The sequence below is a fragment of the Gymnogyps californianus genome, chromosome 11, assembly GCF_018139145.2.
Source record: "Gymnogyps californianus isolate 813 chromosome 11, ASM1813914v2, whole genome shotgun sequence".
NCBI classification, from domain to species: Eukaryota; Metazoa; Chordata; class Aves; order Accipitriformes; family Cathartidae; genus Gymnogyps; species Gymnogyps californianus.
Genome location: NC_059481.1, coordinates 74,626 through 95,550, shown reverse-complemented (window position 1 = coordinate 95,550; position 20,925 = coordinate 74,626). Strand labels below are relative to the sequence as shown.

The following is a 20,925-nucleotide window of genomic DNA, read 5'->3' as shown; positions in this document are numbered from 1 at the left end:
GCATGGAGTGCCTCTGGGATCAGTGTGTGAGTGTTGCATGTTTGCAGAGAGCATCAAGCTGGACCAGTCAGCAAGTAGGGGACGCATGGGGCAGGTAAGAGGGCTAGGGCAGGGGTACCGGGCAGCAGACAGGCCGTGCTGGTGCTCAGGGGACCTGCGAATGTGCATGTGCTTGTGAACTTGGAGAGTGTCGTGTGTGTGTGTGTGTGTGTGCCTGCACTAGTCTCTGCCAGCCCCAGAGGAGGAGAGGATGTGTGCTTCTGTGTTATGTGGGTCCAGTATGCAGGTGCTGCTGAAGGCAGCACTGTGTCTGTGGCAGTCTGTGTGACCAGCCGTGTCAGTGTCTTTTGGGACACATGCTCAGCTTCACTACTGGTTGAACCTGCAGACAGGAAAGCGGCAGCCATGACCCTCAGCCTGGGCAGAGACCCCCGGTCCCCAGAGCACCAGACTGGGCTCCGGTGGCCAGGCAGGCGGGAGTCTTGGGTCCAAAGCTGTGGCAGGTGACAGCCACTCTTAACATCCCTTAACATACAGGACAGGTTGCTTTTTTATAGCTCCATATTTTAAATTGCATTTATTTAAAAAGTACAGCTTAGAGGTAGTTACACTGATTGCGAAACTTGAATTTTCCCTAACATTCTGCCCAAAGCTGTTTTCACATCATTGTTTTTCAGGCTGTAGATGATGGGATTTAGCATGGGGGTTAAAATGCTGTATTGGATGGAAAACAGTTGATCTAGAATGAATGCTGAGACTGAAATGGGTTTTGTGTACTGGAACAGAGCAGTTGTGTATAGCAAAACCACTATGATGAGGTGGGAGCTGCAAGTGGAGAAAGCTTTGTGCCTCCCCTTTGCAGACTGTATCTTCAGGACAGTAGAGATGATATAGATATAGGAGATGAGAGTGAGAAGAAAGGAGCTTGACCCAAAGATCACAGCAGAAGACAGAAGAACAAGTTTATTGAGGAAGGTCCTACCGCAAGCTGCAGTTAAGAGAGGAGGCAACTCACAGCTGAAATGCTTAATTTCTGTGTACTTGCAGAATTGCACATTTAGCATCGGCAGTGTGTTTATAATGGAGTGTAAGAACCCCATTGCCCATGCACCCCCCACTAGCTGGCTACAGACAAGTTTGTTCATAACCTCTTGGTAGTGTAGTGGTTTACAGATGGCAACGTATCGGTCATATGCCATTGCTGAGAGCATGAAAATTTCACTACCAGCTGAGAGAAGGATTAAGGACATCTGGATAATACAGGCACTGAAGTCAATGGTTTTCTGCTTCGCTAGGAAATTCACCAGCATATAAGGAACAATGGTGGTGGCATAACAGATGTCTGTGAGGGCTAAGTGAAAAAGGAAAAAGTACATAGGGGAGAGAAGGTGGGGATCAGTACTTATCACAATCATGATCACCATATTTCCAAAGAGAGTGATGAAATAAATAACTGAAAACACAAAGAAGAGGAGGCTTTGAAGGTGTGGGTCACTTGTAAGTCCCAAGAGAACAAACTCACTTGCACTTGTTTGGTTTTCCATTCACAGTATGTTACCTGTAAGAGGAGGAAAAAACATCATGTCAGCAAGTGGAATCAGGACATACTAAAGCTGCACTAGCTGACTCCCAGGCTACAGAGACAGACAAACAGACAACCTTGTGCAGTATTCAATGTCAGGAGCAGGGGGTGAGGTGCAGTCAACTTCAGTCCTGGCTGAGAAGCAGGGTTTGCAACAAAGGTGTGGAGACAGGGTTAGGTGTGAGTTGTCCTCCCCACTGAGCCCAACAGGCATTTCCTCCTCCTCCATCATGTCCTCTTACAAATGCCTTTCAAACTCCACACAAGGGGGAGGCCTGGGAAAGAAGAAGTCCTTACAATCCTCTGACTTGTCTAAGATATGTTTTCTTCCTGACAAACAGGCTTAAATCCCAGAAGTGCCCATCACCAAACAAGAGAGGATGATAGCAATTCCGGCTAGACCAATCTGTTCCTCCGCACTCATGACCTTAACCCTGAACTAGACGCTCAGTGCAAGGTTGCCCCACTTCTTAGGAAGTCTATTCTATGTGTTTCTGGTTTTACTCAGGGCCGAAATATATCCAAGGCTGTGGCTGCAGAATACCCCCATAGGCTCAGTGTTCCAGACGTACAGACACGAACATGTTTAAGGTCTCCACTCTAAGCCAGGGATAAGTGGAATTTTGGGGAATTACATATTCTGATGTTTACTGCCAGGAGGTTGACCACATAACAGATAATTGTATTTTAAAGCAGAGAACTTCCAAGGAATATTTCCTATACACATACACTTTGCTAAACAAAGTTTCCTATTACACTCTCCAATACATGAGTGAGGATCAATCAGGAAAAGTAGTAGTCCAAAATATAATGTTTTCTTCATTGTTATGTTGTTAGTCATATAACTGAGGGGAGATTTTACAAGATGCACAAACATACGATGCATCTCAACTATATAGGTGTTTCCAACTCAGAAAGCAATCTAGAAAGCTGTCTTGGCCAAGGATTGAGATAGACCATATTCACCTTCCCTTTGGTAGTTTGTAGAGTTCAGACTCAAGTTCTCAGAGCCAAGCATCTCCATCCAGTTTGCACATTCAGCATCTCAAGAAGCAGATCTACACTGTGAGCCAGTTCCCACATCTTCCACCCCTACCCTTTCCTTTGGTTTGCCTCTCTAAAGAGCCAGCTGGTTCACTCCTGAGTTCAGGCAGAATCAAGACACGTTTTTGGCACTCAGGGAGATTAGATGCGAGTGTGAGTTTGATCCCAGAGCTATCATGACACCATGAGAAGCTCAAAGGCCTTCACAGTGTGTCACATGATGTCCTATAATACAGCAATGAATTCTATTGGTTTGAATCATTACCAACCTCTTGGTTTCTTTCATTTAGGTACTCGAGTCTGGAAACGGGAAACTCATTGTTTCTCAGAAAATTTTTGTTATCAACAAGTTCTTGGGTAACAACCAGTGGGATACTGTCTCCCTGTTGGATGTGTCTAAAAGGTATTCACAGAAATCAAAGCTAGTTGCTTAGATCCTCCTGTTATTTCATCAGGGAAAAAAAAAAGAAAAGGAATCTCTAGAACGTGATACTTAAGATATGAGAAATAGGTACACTTTTTATAACTTTTTTCCCTTCTCCATTTGCAGAAGAGAGACTCCCTGATGTTTGACAGAAAGTGACATAAAAAAAATCCTCAATGGAGAAGATTTTATGATGACTTCTAAAAACAGTACTACGCACTTAAATGAATACAAACTAGTTTTGTGGAGGGAAAAAAATCCAACAGTTATTCAAGAAATCAGGGGGGTTTTTTTGCAAATGTCCAATTAAAACTATATAGTGCTCAACAATTCTAGTTTTGAAAGCTAAAATGAAAAAATAGGTAAGAAGATAGGCTGAGAAAGTTGAGTCATTAGAGTGCAATTGATCTTGCAATTTGATATTAAAGGTGGAATGTCTTTTACCCTTTTAGTCTTCTAGTCTTCTACAGCACTGATGATACTAGTCTTTGCAGACTGCTATTTTAAACTCATTGGCAGAAATTTTGTAGTGTTATTCACTAGTCTTATAGTGAATTTAATAGCATTATTCTTACATTTATATTATCCTCACATTTATATAGGAATTTAACAAAAATCTTAGTACTAGGAAAGTTTCTATTTTTTTTTTCTGTGAATTTTAAAATGAGCCCAGAGCTTAGTTGTAGCAGATAGCAGATAAGATAGTTAGTGAAGACTAGAACTTTTAATTGCAAAGTCATTCTGCCTGTCTTGGACACATATTCTGAGTCATTCCTGGAATGGCCAAGTTGTTTCCTTTGGCTATACAAAGAGCCTAGAGCATGAACATGAACGTGAACACTAACTCATGGGACTTCAAAAAAACCCATACATTCACTGAATTACTTGGTTTGGGATTTGTGTACTCACCAAAGAAAAAAAGTTGCTTCTTTTCTTAAGATGTCATTACCTGTTTGCAATTCTTGTATCCTCTCCCTGGGAAAAGGTACTAAAATGTATTGAATGAGTTTGTTAGTAGAAAATACTGTAATGAAATAATAATAAAATAATGTTCATGCATGTATACTCTCAAATCCCTAGAAAAGAGCAAAATAACAGTGAACTGACCTACCTCTAACATGAAAATGAGGAATGTTAAAACGGAGTGGATAGATAGACAGATACATTGACAGATATGCAGATAACTAGGGAGAATGATTCATGGTATACAAGCTAAAATGGCACAGTTCCTTCCTCTTGACTGCCCCTTGCATTAATAGAACTGTTAGACAGAAAATATAAGTCAATGTTTCCAAAGATACAACATAAAGCTTTCTTGAAGTTCTCTCTCATCTCTGATCTACATCTCTTGTCTTTTTCATCCTCGCTCTCTGTCTCTGCATCTTTAAGTCAAACACTGTATGTAAAAACATGCAATACAGTTTACCCCAGCAAAAGAGATGCTCCTCTGTGTTCGTCCTGGTGATGTACTGGGGAAAAGTCTATTACACACCTCTTCCTTTGCAGCTCATCTCTTTTCATATTCCTAACTCTAAATTCTTAGCCTTACTTTTGAAGCCTAAATATTTCCTGGCTGCCTCTGGGACAATTATCTCTTGTGTAAGAAACTCTGAATATTTTGAGCCAGGAGCTAATAAGCTTATTCCAAGACAGGAAAAAAAAAAAAAAAAAAAAGGCTATTAGCTAGTTTCTTATATTCCCAATGTTGCACCTTATTATTCCTTTCATTAACCATTCTGTTTTGAAGACTGCTGTGTACCTCTGGCCTTCGTGATACTGGAAACACAAACTGTCTACTAAGTAATGCTGAGACCAAGTAAAATAAATTATCATACCTTGGATATTTTGGTTGAAATTAAGAGATCAATTAAAAGCAGTGATCATTAATATTACAAGCATCCCTCCCTCCCAAAATCATCTGAGAGAAGCTTCACATTGTGGATTCTTTTATTGCTTATCTCTTGTCTAAAGAATGGACTTTATTCTCCTGATCTTTGGTGCCTGTGGTACAAGTAACAGCTGAGATAGCTAGCTACTTAATGTACCTGTATCTTAATGTCCCTATATAGTTCATATAGAAATATGGTGTCCATAGTCTGGATGTCTAAACAGGAACAGATGGATCCCATCTGAAAGAACTACCATACCCCAGCAATAGAAAGAGGTGACATAGCTTCCCTTTTTTTCTATACATCCTCTCTTTGATTTGTATCAAAAACTTTTTGCCTGAGCTTGACTTTCTGTAATTGTGTGTATGTTGCCTAGTGTGCCAAAGAAAGTAGCTATTAATGATTTATCCCCTTTCAGCATCTTTGCAACTGTGGTGTGGCAGTCATCCATGGGTTTACCACACTGTTATAAAAATACAACTGAGACGACATGTTTGTGGTGGAATGACATTCAGGACAAGTGGCTGATGTTGTTCAGTAGTCTTTGTCTCCTATTAAGCATGCTGCAAGGATGGATATCGTATGTATCAGAAAAAAAAGTTTGCATCACGGGAATCCTAGCTAGAAGAAGACACGTGGTACATGAGCACACGTTCAACCATGGTTTTCTCTGAAATTTTCCATTTCCATGTAGATCCTGTGATACTATTACTATGTGACCAAATACATCAACAAGATTCTCCATCATTCTATATTTATCTTTTATCTTTATTGTCAGCTTTAACCTATTTCAAAAAGCTTTCCTTCATCTAGTTAAAATTTAAGTAAACAGAAAAAAAATCGTAATTCCTAAATTAGAAGAATTAGAATTCCTAAATTAGAAGAATTCTTAAATATTACTTTATTGGATTTTGAATAAACTCTAGGTAGACAAGTATTCAGATATGTAGGTGGATGGACAGAAGAGGGAAATGGGAGGTTTTTTTTTTCCTTTAGTGTGTTTAAAGTCTCTCTTACCCAACACTTATCTCTCCCCAAGACCACTTCACTCACACAGATGCACACACACACACACAGGTCTCACCCCTAGAGACTCCCAGACCCTACAGTCTCTCTGGCAGCTGTCTGGGACTCCCCTGATCCCTCTGATAATCAGGTCTTCAACTGAGATGGAGTTCATTTTCTTATATGTGAGATAACGTTCTATGCTCCCATCACTGCAAGGGGAGAAAAGAGGCTCATCTGAGGCACAGCTCATTTCATCTATCTCAGATATCTATTTTAGGTTGCAGTCTCACTGCTAAGATCGAGTACAGGATTCAATATGTGCATGTTTCCTTCTTTTACTGCAGCATGCACCCCTTGTTTTAACAGCATGTGAATGACAAATCTCTCCAAGGATCCCTTCTGGCTCATTCCCAAATAAGATTCAAATATATTTTAGTGGCATCATAATTCTTGTGATCTCCTTTCATCAGCAAGGGTGGGAGCACACCCTGTCTTTCCCATCTTGGTTTGGTCTTCCAGTATTATACCTCAAAGCTTTGTGCTTTCATGCCACACTTCTTTTCACAGAGCACACATCCACAATATCAAACCTGGACAGGAGAATATTCATCACTGACAGAGGGTCCGTAGTCACCCTTAAGAAAATGGCAGAGCAGTTCTGTGCTGAGGGGTTAGAGAAGCATCACTCAAAATGAAAATATGGACAGTGTCCTGTGTTAAGACCCAAAATGAGAAACATTATGGTCATTTAGACCATGGAGAGAAAACAGGTATTGTTCACAGCACACAGAGATTGATAACAGGACTGCTGAGTGCACAGGCATGAAAGGCTTTGGGACAGTACTGAGGCAGGGATTGCTCCAAGTGATAAGCAGTACAGATGTGGTGATATATGGCAAGCGATGGACTTCTGTATGGACTCAAAATACTCCCCCCCACTTGGCCAAAGAACAGACATTGCTGCAGTGTAAAGATAAGTAATTGAGAAGAAACAGGAATTAGATTAGTCTCAACCTAACATCATATCATATATCATCTGAGCAAGTCATTTTAGGTTCACTTTACTGTCAGTGAAGAAAATGGACAGTTCAGGGATCCAGTTTTTCTAGCCAAATACAGATTCTTCTTGTAAATAAAATGCATCATGTTTTGGATTTTGCAATGTTGTCTAGATCTCCACGATTTACAAACAAAACTTACAATGACTAACTCTGGTGTACATTAAACTAAATACACCCCATTCAAATGACAGCTGTATATGATCACGTCTAAAGCAAATAGCTTTTATTCTATTTTTATCTCAATATACTTTGTGTCTTTGTAGATGACAGTTCTGAAGAGAGGTTTTGGTGGTACCTAAACTCATTCTCAGTGAATTCATCCTGGCTGGGTTTTTAAATATTACTGAGCCATCAGTCCTTCTCTTCCTATAATTTCCAGTCACCTGATTGATAACTTTTTTGGCACATGTCCTTACTTTTGTCCTGGTAAAGCTCTATACTCCTCTTCATGCACTCAAGTACTTTTCCCTAGTAAATCTCTCATTCCTGGAAAACTGAAACTTCAACAATGTTGTTCCTTTTGTTGTTGTTTCACCTGCTTGCAAAACACTAAATTATCTGCATATGCCAAGGAGATGTCTCTGCCTCCCCAATGTTATGCTTACAGTCCCTTTCATCTTGCTATTTCTCATGCTGTTAATAATGTAATTTAAAATGGGAGTTATGGTTTTGTATTTTAAAGCCAGCAATTTTTGTGTCTTCTACATAACTGGACATGCTTTCAAAAGGTATGGCTTTTTAAAGAGATTTAAACACATATTTGACATTGCAATCTATAATATTTAGTTAGCCAAGCAACTTAGAGGTTTTATTCTTTTTTTTCTTAGAACTCACCCAGCACCTTTTGATGGTTAACTGGTTTTCAGATTTTTTTTCTTAGCCCTGTAAATATTTTTGAATGCACATACACTAACACACCACAAAGGAAACAAACTTCTTTTTTGTTTCTATGAAAATGCCATTATAAGGATTTATCTTAAAGCAGATATAAAATCTGGTATAAAGAAACTTTTGGTGTAAGTATCCTGGCTGTGAAAGTAAATTTTTGTTTAAGTGTGTTGATGTTCACTTGGGCTGTGAGTCAGTTCATATAGTTTAAGCTCTCAGGAACTTAAGTGTCTAAATTACTAATTTGTGCTCCCAGAAGAAATTTAAAAGTATACTGTCATCTTCAGCATTATTTAATCCTCAGAGAGGCATCTAAGATATTTTTGACTCTTTATTTTCTTCTTATGTAGAAATCTGCATGGAAAAATATAAACATGATGATGAATTTTATTTTATCACTTTAATGCAAAGAACAAAAAAAGAAATGAAAATGGGTATTTTCCATATTATTTCCTTTAAGGAGTATATTTCCCAAAAGCTTTCTTCATGGTGTCCTTTACTTTTTTATTTGTCAAAGTGTAAATGAAGGGACTGATGAGAAGAGTTAAGACAGTGCAGAAAACAGAGAATACTTTAATACTTCAGATTTTTAGGTGTGGGAACATATGCACAAGAGTTATGGAGGCATGTATGGAAATATGCCCATGATGGGGTGAAAGAAATGAAAAAGGGGGAGGGCAAAAAATGAAGGATTCACACATCAATGGCAATTCATGCTGTTTCCCATGAGAAACCTGAAATGATAGATGTAATGTGTTGGAGCTCATAGATGCAAGGCCACATGAACAATAGCACAAGAACAGCAGTGTCAGGAGTACAAGGGAAGAAACTGTGCCCCAGCAGCCTTGGTGTGCATAGTTGGAAAGTTGCAGTTTTCAGTGAAAGGCAGATGGCAGTGCTGAGTGAAAGGAGTAAGAGGTGCAAAAGGAAGGCACCGAGCATTACACAAATTAAGAAAAGTTGCAGTAAAAGCCATTTACCCTGTATCCTCCTGCTAGATAGATAAAAGTTCTGCCCTTCATATGCACTGCATAACATGGAAGCACACTGCTAGATAGCAATCATATGGGTGCTGCTGCTACCAGCCAGATGAGAGCATGCCAGATAGCTGCCAGACAAACAAAAAAGTAATAGTGTGTGATACAGGCAACCAGTGCAACAATTCTGTCCCCATCATCAAGGTGTTTGGTGTTCTTGGCAGGATGGTACAAAATTAGGAGGACAAGCTCCCTGGGAAATACTTAGTAATATCACCAGTGTAGGAATGATGAGATTCCCAGCTACAGGCAGAATGAATATCACCAGGATCAGGCCATCTGTGTTCATGTTACATGTAATGTGGTTTGTCTTTATGTGGGTGTCTATAAAGACACTGTTCTCCTCTCACTGTAGATCTACTTGGATGTACTCTGTGTGTGTGCATGTGCGCTGGTGCATGCGTGTTAATTGGAGTTGGCACTCAGCCTTCCCACTGGACTTGGGAACAGGGAAGAGCAACATCCTCATAGCCAGTGAGCTGTGAGGGGAGGAACCCCTTGGGTTCTACAGTCTACCAGAGTTATCCTTAACATATAAAACCTGAAAATCTGGGCATAGATTAATTATTCCTGTACTTCCAAAATTATATTCAGGATTTAAACTACATAAAATTGAATGTCAAAATACAGTGTTAGGGACCTGAATGCACTAAGAGGCTGTAAGTGCCCTGATCAGCCTCACCTAGGACTGCCATCCATGCGCCCTCTGCCCTTTTGTCCCTGAGCTCTATTTAAGCTCAGACCTGGGCACTCAGTCCTTGCCTGAGTTATGCTGTAGGCACACCTGTCTTTGGACTTGTTTTTGGTGGAACCAATATTTGGGCACCCACATTGCAGTCATGTGCACATTTAACTGTCAGAACAACCCTCCATAAAAGAGAGGAACTCACGATCTGATTCCAGACTTACAAAAACCTGTGATATACCCAGTGTGAAATGGGATACATCTTATTAGAAGTTACTGATATTGTAGGTTTAAGTCTTGGTTCCTTAGACAGAGTCACTTTCAGAGAGAAATTGAACATCCCATTGGGAACACTTGCAGAAGAGTGGTGGCAGTTCAGGAGTGAGGGACACTGTGTAAGCTGGAGACGTATTGCTGATATGGTGAGGTTTAGTGTGCAGGACTTCAGCAGAAAATTGCTCAAGGCTTTGGGATGGGGAAGAGGGTATGACACTGAGAGTGGGAACTTGGGCACCCACTGAACAGAGCTGGAGGGCAGGGCTGGGACAACTGGGACCTGCAAGCTGTCACCACCAGGGAGAAGATGGTCTTCATGGCTGAAGAGCACCCATCCATTTCTGGAAAGCTAGGGGAACAGTCTGCAGAGAGTGGAAGTTCAGGGGCTGCAGGGGCAGTCTATGAGGCACCACCGAAGCAGTGGGGTCCAGTGAGGTGGGGATCTGGTCTGGGGCAGGACGGACTCTGTGTGCAGAAGCTGGGTACCATCTCTATGCGGCTGGACTGCCGGGGGCCGGCAGGCTTGGCCAGAGGGGTATCAGGAAAAGTGAGGTGGTGAGGGCTGTGTTTCAGAACTGAGCAGCAGCGCTTGGGCCTGGAGCGCACAGAGGAGGAGGGCAGCCCCAAGGCTGGGATACCAGTGGTGTGTGGGCCAGACTGATACACCCTTGCTCAGGCACCTTTGCTGTGCGGCTGCTGCAGCCTCCCAGGAGCCTGGGTGTCTCCTCTGCACGCCCCACACTGACCAGAAAGAAGCCTCAGGCAGACGAGGCCTGAAAAGGTCCTGCTGTGGATCAGCGCCCGGCCCCTTTCTTTTGACAGGACACATCAAAGGGGCTGCTTGGTGAAAGCATTTGTTCCCTCCTTTATTTTCCTGTAACCATGCTCTGATTTTCTGCTCTGATCAGCCCCCCAGGAGAGCCACTTAGACTTCCTGCAGCAGCTCCATCTCTAATAGCCTCAGCAGGGCCCATTAAAACTCCAGGAGATTTTACTCCTGTGACCACCCTTCACACTGCGTAATTTTCACACATGGGCTTGTTAGAGTGAGGAACTGTAATAAGTTTACTCTTACCTATAACTCCCCATGCAGTCATCAGATGCCTAATAGGAGAAATTGTCTTTTGGAAAAGGTTTTGCTAAGCTTGGCAATTTCAGTGAGAACATGATGTAACAAGGCTTCTTTTGTTTCTCATTTTTAAGATTGATTAGGTTAAGTTAATTTGCCTCAAATAACTAATAAATGTCATCTTTCAGTCCTTGTGGTCCAACGTTTTGGACAGTTTCTGGCTATTTTTTTCATTAGTTACCAAGGATTAAGGTGTCTCTTGTAAATTCTTCCTTCTCACCAACCCTTCCCACAGCAGAAGTAAAACTACATTGCAAATCCTGTGTCAGCTTCAATGTCCTCTGGTGCTTTTCTTGTGAAATTAACTGCACGTGCAGTCAGATGATTGATCTTTGTAGCTACTTATAGCATGTAAAAGTTATAACATGTATAAAATAATTTAGAAAGTGGATGGGATTTCATAATGTTTTGAAGATGATTTTTCAAATATTTTCACATGATTGTAAAATGCACCAGCACAACCGACACTGGTCACATTGCTAGAGGTGTGTAAATGATCATAAAGTACACAGACAGATAGATGTGGATACATTAAGATGGGGAGAAAAATGATTAGAGATGGGAGTTAATGACAACAGTCTTTGTTAGTGTTTGTCCAAGAATTAAAAAGATAAATATTAGGTAGGACAAATATGGTTGGAAAAAATATTTGACAAGCAGACAAGCATACAGATTAATGTATTATTTTATAAAGGGAAGATTTGGTAAACATGTATTGATTATTTAGCTAGCTAAAATGTTAGGAATACAGACATTCGTCATGTATACAAAAAACATTTTCTTTCAACAAATAAAAATAGTTACAGAAGCGTGGAAACTATTTCCAGGATGAAGATGGATTTTGAAGAATCACTTCATGAAGAAAAAAATCATGAATTAAAAGTTAAAAAAACATTTTTTTTTTTTACAAGGTTTATGTTGGATTAGCCCTTTTTTAGTAGGCTTTGTTAATTACCTCACCAAACATTAATTATTTGATAGTAAATTAGTCTTTCACCGGCAGGATACTATAGTATCATAGAATCAACAGAACATAAGTATTCTGATAACATTTGTGAGAAAATGACATTGATAGTCATCACTGGCATACTGAGATGGTAAGGATCCGACAGACACATTCCTGGATTTTTCTGCGTTAGACTAGTCTGGCTGTGGGAGACAAGATCATGGCTATTTATCTACATTAGGACATTATGATCTGGCTGGGTGGATAATAAGACACGTCAAAAAAACTGCTTGGAGTACTGGGGTCAGAGGGTAGTTGTTAATGGGTGATATTGTGCCTGGAGGCTGGTGACAAGTGGAACACCTCAGGGATGCATCTTGGGACCTGTTGTGTTTAACACCTTTATCAATGAACGAGAGGCGGTGGCAGAGTTCACTTTTCTCAGGGTTGCAGATGACACCATACTGGAGGGACTAGTCAGTATATTTGAGGACAAGTTTACTGGTTTTGCCTAGGATAGAGTTCATTTTCTTCATAGTGGTTTGTATGGTGCTATTTTTTGGAGTTGTGATCATAACTGTTCATAACACAGGGATGTTTTAGCTATTGCTGAACAGCGCTTACACAGCATCAAAGCCTTTTTCTGTTTCTCACTCTGTTCCCCACAGCGAGTAGGCTGGGGGTGCACAAGACATTGGGATGGGACACAGCTGGGACAGCTGACCCCAACTGACCAAAGGGATATCCCATACCATATGACATCATGCTCAGTAATAAAAGCTGACAGCAGAAGGAGGAAGGAGGGACATTCAGAGTTGTGGCATTTGTCTTCCCAAGTAACCATTACATGTGATGAAGCCCTGCTTTCCTGGAAATGACTAAACATCTGCCTGCCGATGGCAGTGAATAAATTCCTTAGTTTGATTTGCTTGCGTGCACAGTTTTTGCTTTACCTACTAAACCATCTTTATCTCAACCCATGGGTTTTTACACTTTTACCTTTCCAATTCTCTCCCCCATCCCACCAGCAGGGAGTGAGCAAGTGACTCTGTGGGGCTGAGCTGCCTACCAGGGTTAAACCACAACAACAGAACTGTCAGTCACTAAGATCTAGACAAGCTGGAACAACAGGTTGACAGGAACCTTATGAATTCAACAAGGACAAATGGAAAGTCGTGCACTTCAGAAGGAAGAACACCCTTGCAGTGATATAGGTTGGGGACTGAGTGGCTGTGGAACATCTCAGATGAAAGGCCTTGAAGTTCCTGGCAGTCATCAAGATGAACATGAGCCAGCATTTTGCCCTGGCAACAAAGAAGGTCAACAGCACCCTGAGCTGTGTTAACAGAGCATAACCAGTAGATTAAGGCAAAAAATTTTCCCCCTCTACTCACCATTCATTAGACCATAACTAGAATACTGTGTCCAGTTTTGAACTCCATGGTACAAGACATCAGTGAAGTGGAGTGAGTTCAGCAGAAGGCCACCAAGATGGTCCTGGGGCTGGAACTCTTGCCCTTAGTGGAAGGGCTGAGGGAGCTGGCCTTGTACAGCCTGGAGAAAAAATGGAGTTGGGAGGACCTAGTAGCAGTCTCCAACATCTAGAAAGAGCTCATTAAGATCGTGGGGCCAGGTTCTTCACAATGGACAAGGCGCAACAGCCATAAGTTGAAGCAAAGTGGTTCAGGCTGGCTATAAGGAAAAACTTTTTCATGAGGACAGTCAAGTAGGGGTTGCTCAGAATGGTTGTCTCCACCCTGGGAGGTTCTCAAGACTAGACTGTATAAAGGTCTGAGCAATCTGGTCTTATCTCCTATGTGGAGATCAGGTACTTCTAGTGTGATATTGGACTAGAGATCTTCTGAGGTGCCTTTCAACCTGAACTAGCCTATAAACAAATGTATAATATATAAATTACCTTTATATATCACCTAGGAGAAGATACCTTTTGCCTAACATCAGTTACTTATGAGCCAGAATTGTAGTCTCAGTTCACCACTTCAGATCCCTCTTGTAGTCAGTGGAGAAGGATAAGAATACCTGTCATGCATTTCACCTCAACCTCACAGATGAGTCAAGCTCAGAAAGATGTATCTTCCTCAATGACAACTTAAAGAACCAATAAAATCTCAGATCATGGTATATCATATACAGTGTGAAAGAAAATTAGATCTTTACCACAAAGTCAATCACTAGGACTTCTGTTATAATCAATAGAAACAAACAGTAACTTCCGTAAGGCAATTCAATTTGCCTGTTTTGGACCTCTGCATCAGAATGAAATTAGTCATGACTTAGAAGTGCCTGCTTCTCTCCATGGTGTGCCTTGGTGATTAGCCTTGATGCAGAAGTTCCTACACAGATGTAGATCCTACACAACTAAAAGCATCTGCTTCGGGGCATGATCCCTTGCTTCCAGTCCTGGTTTACAGAGTCACTCATATCTACCTATGCTGGTGGCTAACCTCCTAATGTTGTGCCCACACTGCATAGCTCTTGGCCCAAGTCTCATTTAGGCCCTGTGTGATATTTCTGTTTCTCAGACATAATGCTTTTGCCGTGTACTCATTTTTGATTCAAAATGCCTAAAATAGAATGAATGGGAGACTGCAGCCCTTCAAAGTAATGTTTTCATACATATTATCTGATGCTGAGGATATGTGTGTCATTCCCAAGGCTATGGCAGGGGGTTGTGTGCAGGTGTTAGAGGGCAAATGACTGATGAAGTAGTTGTGGAAGACGGTTTTTAGTGAAAAGAGTAAAATCTGTCCTGGTCTCATCCACTCTGCTAACTCAAAAGTAGTTCTTTAAGTGAGCTATTTGGAGAATCACAGCCAAATTTCATTTCAGACGATAATATTTCATTCTTTCTCTCTAACAGGGCAACCAAGAATGACCTAGCATTTGTGTGATTTGAATGACTAGAATACAATAACCTCAGAGAAACCCCGGGGTTAAGTTATTCAGCAATGTAGACACACCCAAAGTCTAAGTCTGCCATCTAGATTCCTTTTTATAAAATCACCTCATGAAAGTGATTAATCCTTTATTAGGCACTCCTTGTCAGATGGAATAATTTCAGTTTTGGAGTTAGTTGTCTCCAGGGAAAGAGGAAGGCGGAGGCTGTCTTAGAGATGGATTTGTGTTGTAAATATGTAGATGAGATGACTTCTCTACCAGCTGCTATATTGGGGTAGCAAAATAACACTTGCCACTATATAGTAGAGATATGTCACTATATTTTTCTTTTACTGAAAAGTCCTGAAAAGTATTATTATCATTGTGTTTAAAAGGAAAGGAAAAATCCAAGAGCTCTCTGCCTACTGGAGACAAACATTACCATTCATAAGGTCTGTATAGTGAAGAGGTTTGACTGTAGTTATGGAAGTTATAGTAAGGGTATGTGGAAGGTGAGAGTGTCTGCTTCATTATGGATATCCAGTGAAGGACCTTTTGAATGCCAAAGAGGTTAATAAGTAAAGGGAGAAACCAAAAAGAACAATTACAGACACAAACCTGATAGACAACAGGTAAGGGAGACAATGCCAAAGACCAAAAGTGTCCAGTTAATAATTGATGGGCCATTAATAAACTCGAGGCAAAGCTCTGGAGAGGACCACCTGGACTTTGTAACTGATAAGAAGGAGGAAACAAGAGGAACATCAGGATTTAGGGTATTTAAGGGGGGGGGGGGTGGAGCTATGAAAATAGGTGAAGGAATGTGCAGGGAACGAACGCATCAGGATCAGGGACAAACTCCGGAGCGAATAGACAGGTGTATAAAAGGGGCCATTAATGTGTAAACCACTGCTGGTCAGTACGCTTGTCTGACCAAGTCCTGTGCCTGATCACCACAGTTTGTCTTATTCTCATATTAAATCCTTTCTTGACTATGTCTCTCTGTAATCACCGTCCCATGTGTATGAGTGCTAAGGACTAAGTGTCAGCTACTGGGTAGCCAGGTATGAGTGCATATAGGGTGAGCAACTGGCATGAGAATGGGGGTGTCAGTGCCCCTTGCCCATGGTGTCAGCTACTGGAGTGAGTGGGGTCTCAGAGTCAGTAGCTGGAGGGGCCATAGTTCTTGGGACCAACTGCATTCAGGTCCCACAGACTTTGTGTCCGAAGTACCAACTACTGGGGGAACAGAGATGAGTGAAGCGAGTGAGGTCTCAGCACCAGCAGCAGGAGTGAGACCATTGGGTCACAGCCTGCATGCCTGATGCCAGCTGCTAGGGGAGAGAGCAGAGGGTTTGTATCAACCAGCGACGATAGCCTTTATTACACGACATGCACAGATTTCTTGTGTTTGCAGAAGTGGGATGCATGCTATGACTCAGCTCACTTCAAGCTCCCTCAGGGGAAAAGTGGCAGCATCACTTGTGGTGAGAGTTCTTGTGTATCTCACCACAGTGACTTATGTCAAGATCTGCCTCCTGTGTCTCAAAGACCCAAGCCTGGTGTAGCTTCAACCACTCTTGTTGTTTCTTCTTTTGTATCTAATAAAGCAGATAAGGAGTGGGAACAAAAAAGGAAGAAGCCTGATCCTACAGAAAAGGACTTCATTGCCTGAATTCACAGCATGTAGAATGAAGATCTTCCAATACAGTGAATGCAGTTCTGGATGCAGTTTAGCTGACCAAAGCTGTAGGCATCATTGAGCATGCACAGACATCTAACAACTTGTCAGAATGCACTAGGGTTTCTGAGACATCCACATGGGACAGACAGATACAGTACCAGATTTATGGGAGCCTTGTCCTCCTTATGGAGAGGTAGGTGGAGACCAGGAAGCATAACATAGGACATCTGAGTTTGTACTAGATGCCTGTGTACGAAGACCTCACATACGCTGAATCCTCCCTATGTCCCACTGACTGTTTTGTCTAGATCTCCTTTGTCTACAATGGAAGATAGGGTAACTAGCTCACCTGTACACACCTAATATTGTAGATAACTCAATCTGGAACTGAATCCCACCTTGCATTTTCCCAAGTAAAGCTGTCTAATTCATTTTAGATACCTGCAGTACCCTATCTAGACTCAGATGCTCCTCCAGCAAGGTGCTGGTCTCCCACATTTAAAGGGTCAGTTCTGTCAGCCCTTAAATTTCTCAGATACCCTACAGTCATTTAGATTGCACTGGATGTCTATGTTTAAGTGTGTTAATGCTGTAACTTTTTGAAAGTTAGTCCTCAGGGCGATGCCTGAGCTGTGTTATGCTAAGTGGTCCAGTGGGAGGCCATAACACTGAGGTAATGCAGGACTCCATCAGCCCCAGAGTCACATTCACGCTGTCCTGGGCTAATGCGGTTGTATGGTGTGTTCTTTGGTTGAAGCCACAGAGCATAGAAACTGGACTGGGTTTCTTCTCAGTCATATCTACAGTGGAGATATCCACACTCATCTAGTATTCTCTCAGCAATTAGTGAATGAAAAGCCAGGATAATAAGTATCTCTCCTATGGTATAGATGTGTAAATAGGCCAGGTGAATCATTTCTTAAAAATATCTCTTTGTAGATAACCTGTTTAGATATGAGCATCTACTACTCTCTTCCTGTATGTCCTGAAGTCATTTGTTTGGTGTGCTAATTCTTGGGCTAAAGCCTGTCTTCTGCTCCTACTGCTTTTCGTGGTAGAAGAATTCTTTGAAGAATCTCCATGCCAGGCAGCCCAGAGTGCTTCACATCCCTATTCCTCATGGTAAATCCATCAGCAGCAATCTGGCCACTGCTGTATGAAGAGGTCTTTGGCTTCATGTCTGTTTACAGACCATTCATTGAGAGGTCTTTTTAAAGCTCCGCTCACAACATGTGGTTGCTCTGGATCTTTCCACATGACCATGCTGGTTCTCAGTGCAAAAAAAAAAAAAAAAAAAAAAAATCACTCAATTTGTATTATCTCCAGTATCACAAATCAAGGCTGCTTGCAGGCACCTCAGTTGGGGGTAGCCTCAGATATTTTTGCACTTGCAAAAACTACTAGTTACCCTTAATTTCTTCCGGTTTTGTGAGAATTCATTGCACACCATTACTCTCCTCCTAGTCTCTTCCTGGGTCTGTGATAGACATATTTTTAAGGCTGTTTAAAAAATGGTCATAGAATCATTTAGGTTGGAAAAGACCCTTAAGATCATGTCCAACCGTAAACCTAACACTGCCAAGTCCACCACTAAACCATGTCCCTAGGCGCCACACCTACATGTCTTTTAAATACCTCCAGGGATGGTCACTCCACCACTTCCCTGGGCAGCCTGTTCCAACACCTGACAACCCTTTCAGTGAGGAATTTTTTCCTAATATCCAATCTAAACCTTCCCTGGCGCAACTTGAGGCCATTTCCTCTTGTCTTATTGCTTGTTACTTGGGAAAAGAGACTGACACCCACCTCGCAACAACCTCCTTTCAGGTAGTTGTAGAGAGCAATAAGGTTTCCACTCAGCCTCCTTTTCTCCAGTTCCCTCAGCCACTGCTCATAAATCTTGTTCTCTAGAACCTTCACCAGCTTTATTGCTCTTCTTCGGATGCACCCCAGCACCTCAGTGTCTTTCTTGTAGTGAGGGGCCCAAAACTAAACACAGTATTTGAGGTGTGGCCTCACCAGTGCTGAGTACAGGGGGACGATCACTTCGCTAGGCATGCTGGCCACGCTATTTCTGACTGTCATGGTTTAACCCCAGCCGGCAACTAAGCACCACGCAGCTGCTTCCCCCTCCCCCTCCCAGTGGGGTGAGGAGGAGGAAAGGAAAAAAAAAAAACGTAAAACTTGTGGGTTGAGATAAGAACAGTTTAATAACTAAAGTAAAATATAATACTAACAATAGTAATAATGAAATATAATAATAATAATAGTAATGAAAAGGAATATAACAAAAAAAGGGGGTGGGGGGGAAGGAAAAAAAAACAGTGATGGACAATGCAATTGCTCGCCACCCACTGACCGATGCCCGAGCAGTGACCCGCCCCTCCTGGCCAACCCCCCCCATTTATATACTGGGCATGATGTTCCATGGTATGGAATACCCCTTTGGATAGTTCGGGTCAGCTGCCCTGGCTATGCTCCCTCCCAGCTTCTTGCACACCTGCTTGCTGGCAGAGCATGGGAAACTGAAAAGTCCTTGGCTTAAGATAAGTGCAATTTAGCAACAACTAAAACATCGGAGTGTTATCATCAACATTATTCTCACACTAAATCCAAAACACAGCACTGTACCAGCTACTAAGAAGAGAGTTAACTCTGTCCCAGCCGAAACCAGGACACTGACACAAGCCAGGATGCTATTGGCCTTCTTGGCCACCTAGGCACACTACTGGCTCATATTCAGCCGGCTGTCAACCAACACCTCCAGATCCTTTTCCACGGGGCAGCTTTCCAGCCACTCTTCCCCAAGCCTGTAGCATTGCATGGGGTTGTTTTGACCCAAGTGCAGGACCCGGCACTTAGCCTTGTTGAATCTCATACAATTGGCCTCAGCCCATCGATCCAGCCTGTCCAGATCCCTCTGTAGAGACTTCCTACCCTCAAGCAGATCAACACGCCTGCCCAACTTGGTGTCGTCTGCAAACTTACTGAGGGTGCACTCAATCCCCTCATCCAGACCATTGATAAAGGTATTAAACAAAACTGACCCCAATACTGAGCCCTTGGGAACGCCACTTGTGACCGGCCGCCAACTGGATTTAACTCCCTTCACCACAACTCTTTGGGCTTGCCCATCCAATGACTTATATTCATAATTTGCCAATAGATAATGAGAGGGCTGTCTTATAATCTAATTTATTTGAATTTTTGTAGTATGATTCAAAGGCTCTATGGAAAAGGAAATGGTGCGGGAAATCATAGACTGATGCAGGTGGGAAGGGATCTCTGGAATAGGCACTGGAACAGGCCACAGCCTCTTCCTATGATTTTATAAATTATTGTTTCAGACCTGAAGAGTTAATCATGCAGGCTCTGCAGACAGGTGATTGCACATCAGAAAGGAATGCCAAAAAAATTAATTCCATAGTTTTTGATTAGAGAATGAACACATTCTGCATGTATGCATCTTTATGAACTTCTGTCAAAGCCCCTATTATGGCCACCTCCAGAAAAGTGCAGGTTCCCCATTTATTCTGTTCTGTGTCCGCCAGCCCTAAGGGGTGTCTCCATTGCCTTAAGGCATCTTAGACAGGAACTAAACTGAAATACTAGTCAGTATCCTCAGTGCTTTATAGAAAGCTATTCATCTCATCCAAAGTTTATACCTGGGAAGAAAATCAGCTGCCTAAACACACGCATTAATTGTCATTGTAAATGCCCTACAGTGTCCTGAGTGGCCTCCAACTGTCACTCCAATAGGAGGGGCTGGTCTCTGGCAGATTCAGTGCCAACTCCGCCAACCAAAAGCTTTACTCTGGAGCATCTAATATGTCACAAGGACATCATTAGTGGTTTCTCTTTACAGACCTGAGTTGGTCTCCTGAACCAGCTGTCACTAATCTGGATTTAGATGACTTGGTTAGTCTAAGGCTTGTAACTGCAGGTGGCTGAAGTCAGGCAATACTACTCTCACTGCTGTTTGTATCTTATGATAGCAGTCTTCAGAGTAGTCTTCAGACTCTGGTGCAGTTCTGTCCTTGGCTCCTAAGTACCTTGGGCTCCTGCCAGAGCCAGTGAGAAGACATGGGTAGAGACAATTTAATTGCTCCAGATGCAGACAACAGCAAGAACTCAGTGGAGTGTTTGCTCTGGTGTCTGTCTTTAGCAGTACCATGGTAGTTATGTGTCTTTCAGACTGTTCTGGCTCTTTGCAGTCCCTATCACCAACGTCATTTTTGGGTCATTGAATGGAATAAAGCAGCTTCTGCAGAAGGATGCAAGTCTCCTAAGGCTTCTCTGTCATATCTCACAATATCCAGTAGATGTTCTAAATACTCTACATCTAGCAATGTAAGAGTATGCACTGATGTCTCA

The 20,925-nt window shown here is 42.0% G+C and overlaps 1 protein-coding gene across 1 annotated transcript; it reads right to left on the bottom strand.

The window, feature by feature from the left end:
• Positions 1-605: 605 nt before the first annotated feature.
• LOC127020442 (olfactory receptor 5V1-like) lies at positions 606-1,544 on the bottom strand. The gene has a single exon (XM_050902997.1). It carries the CDS (start codon positions 1,542-1,544, stop codon positions 606-608), a length of 939 nt encoding a protein of 312 aa, XP_050758954.1.
• Positions 1,545-20,925: the final 19,381 nt, after the last annotated feature.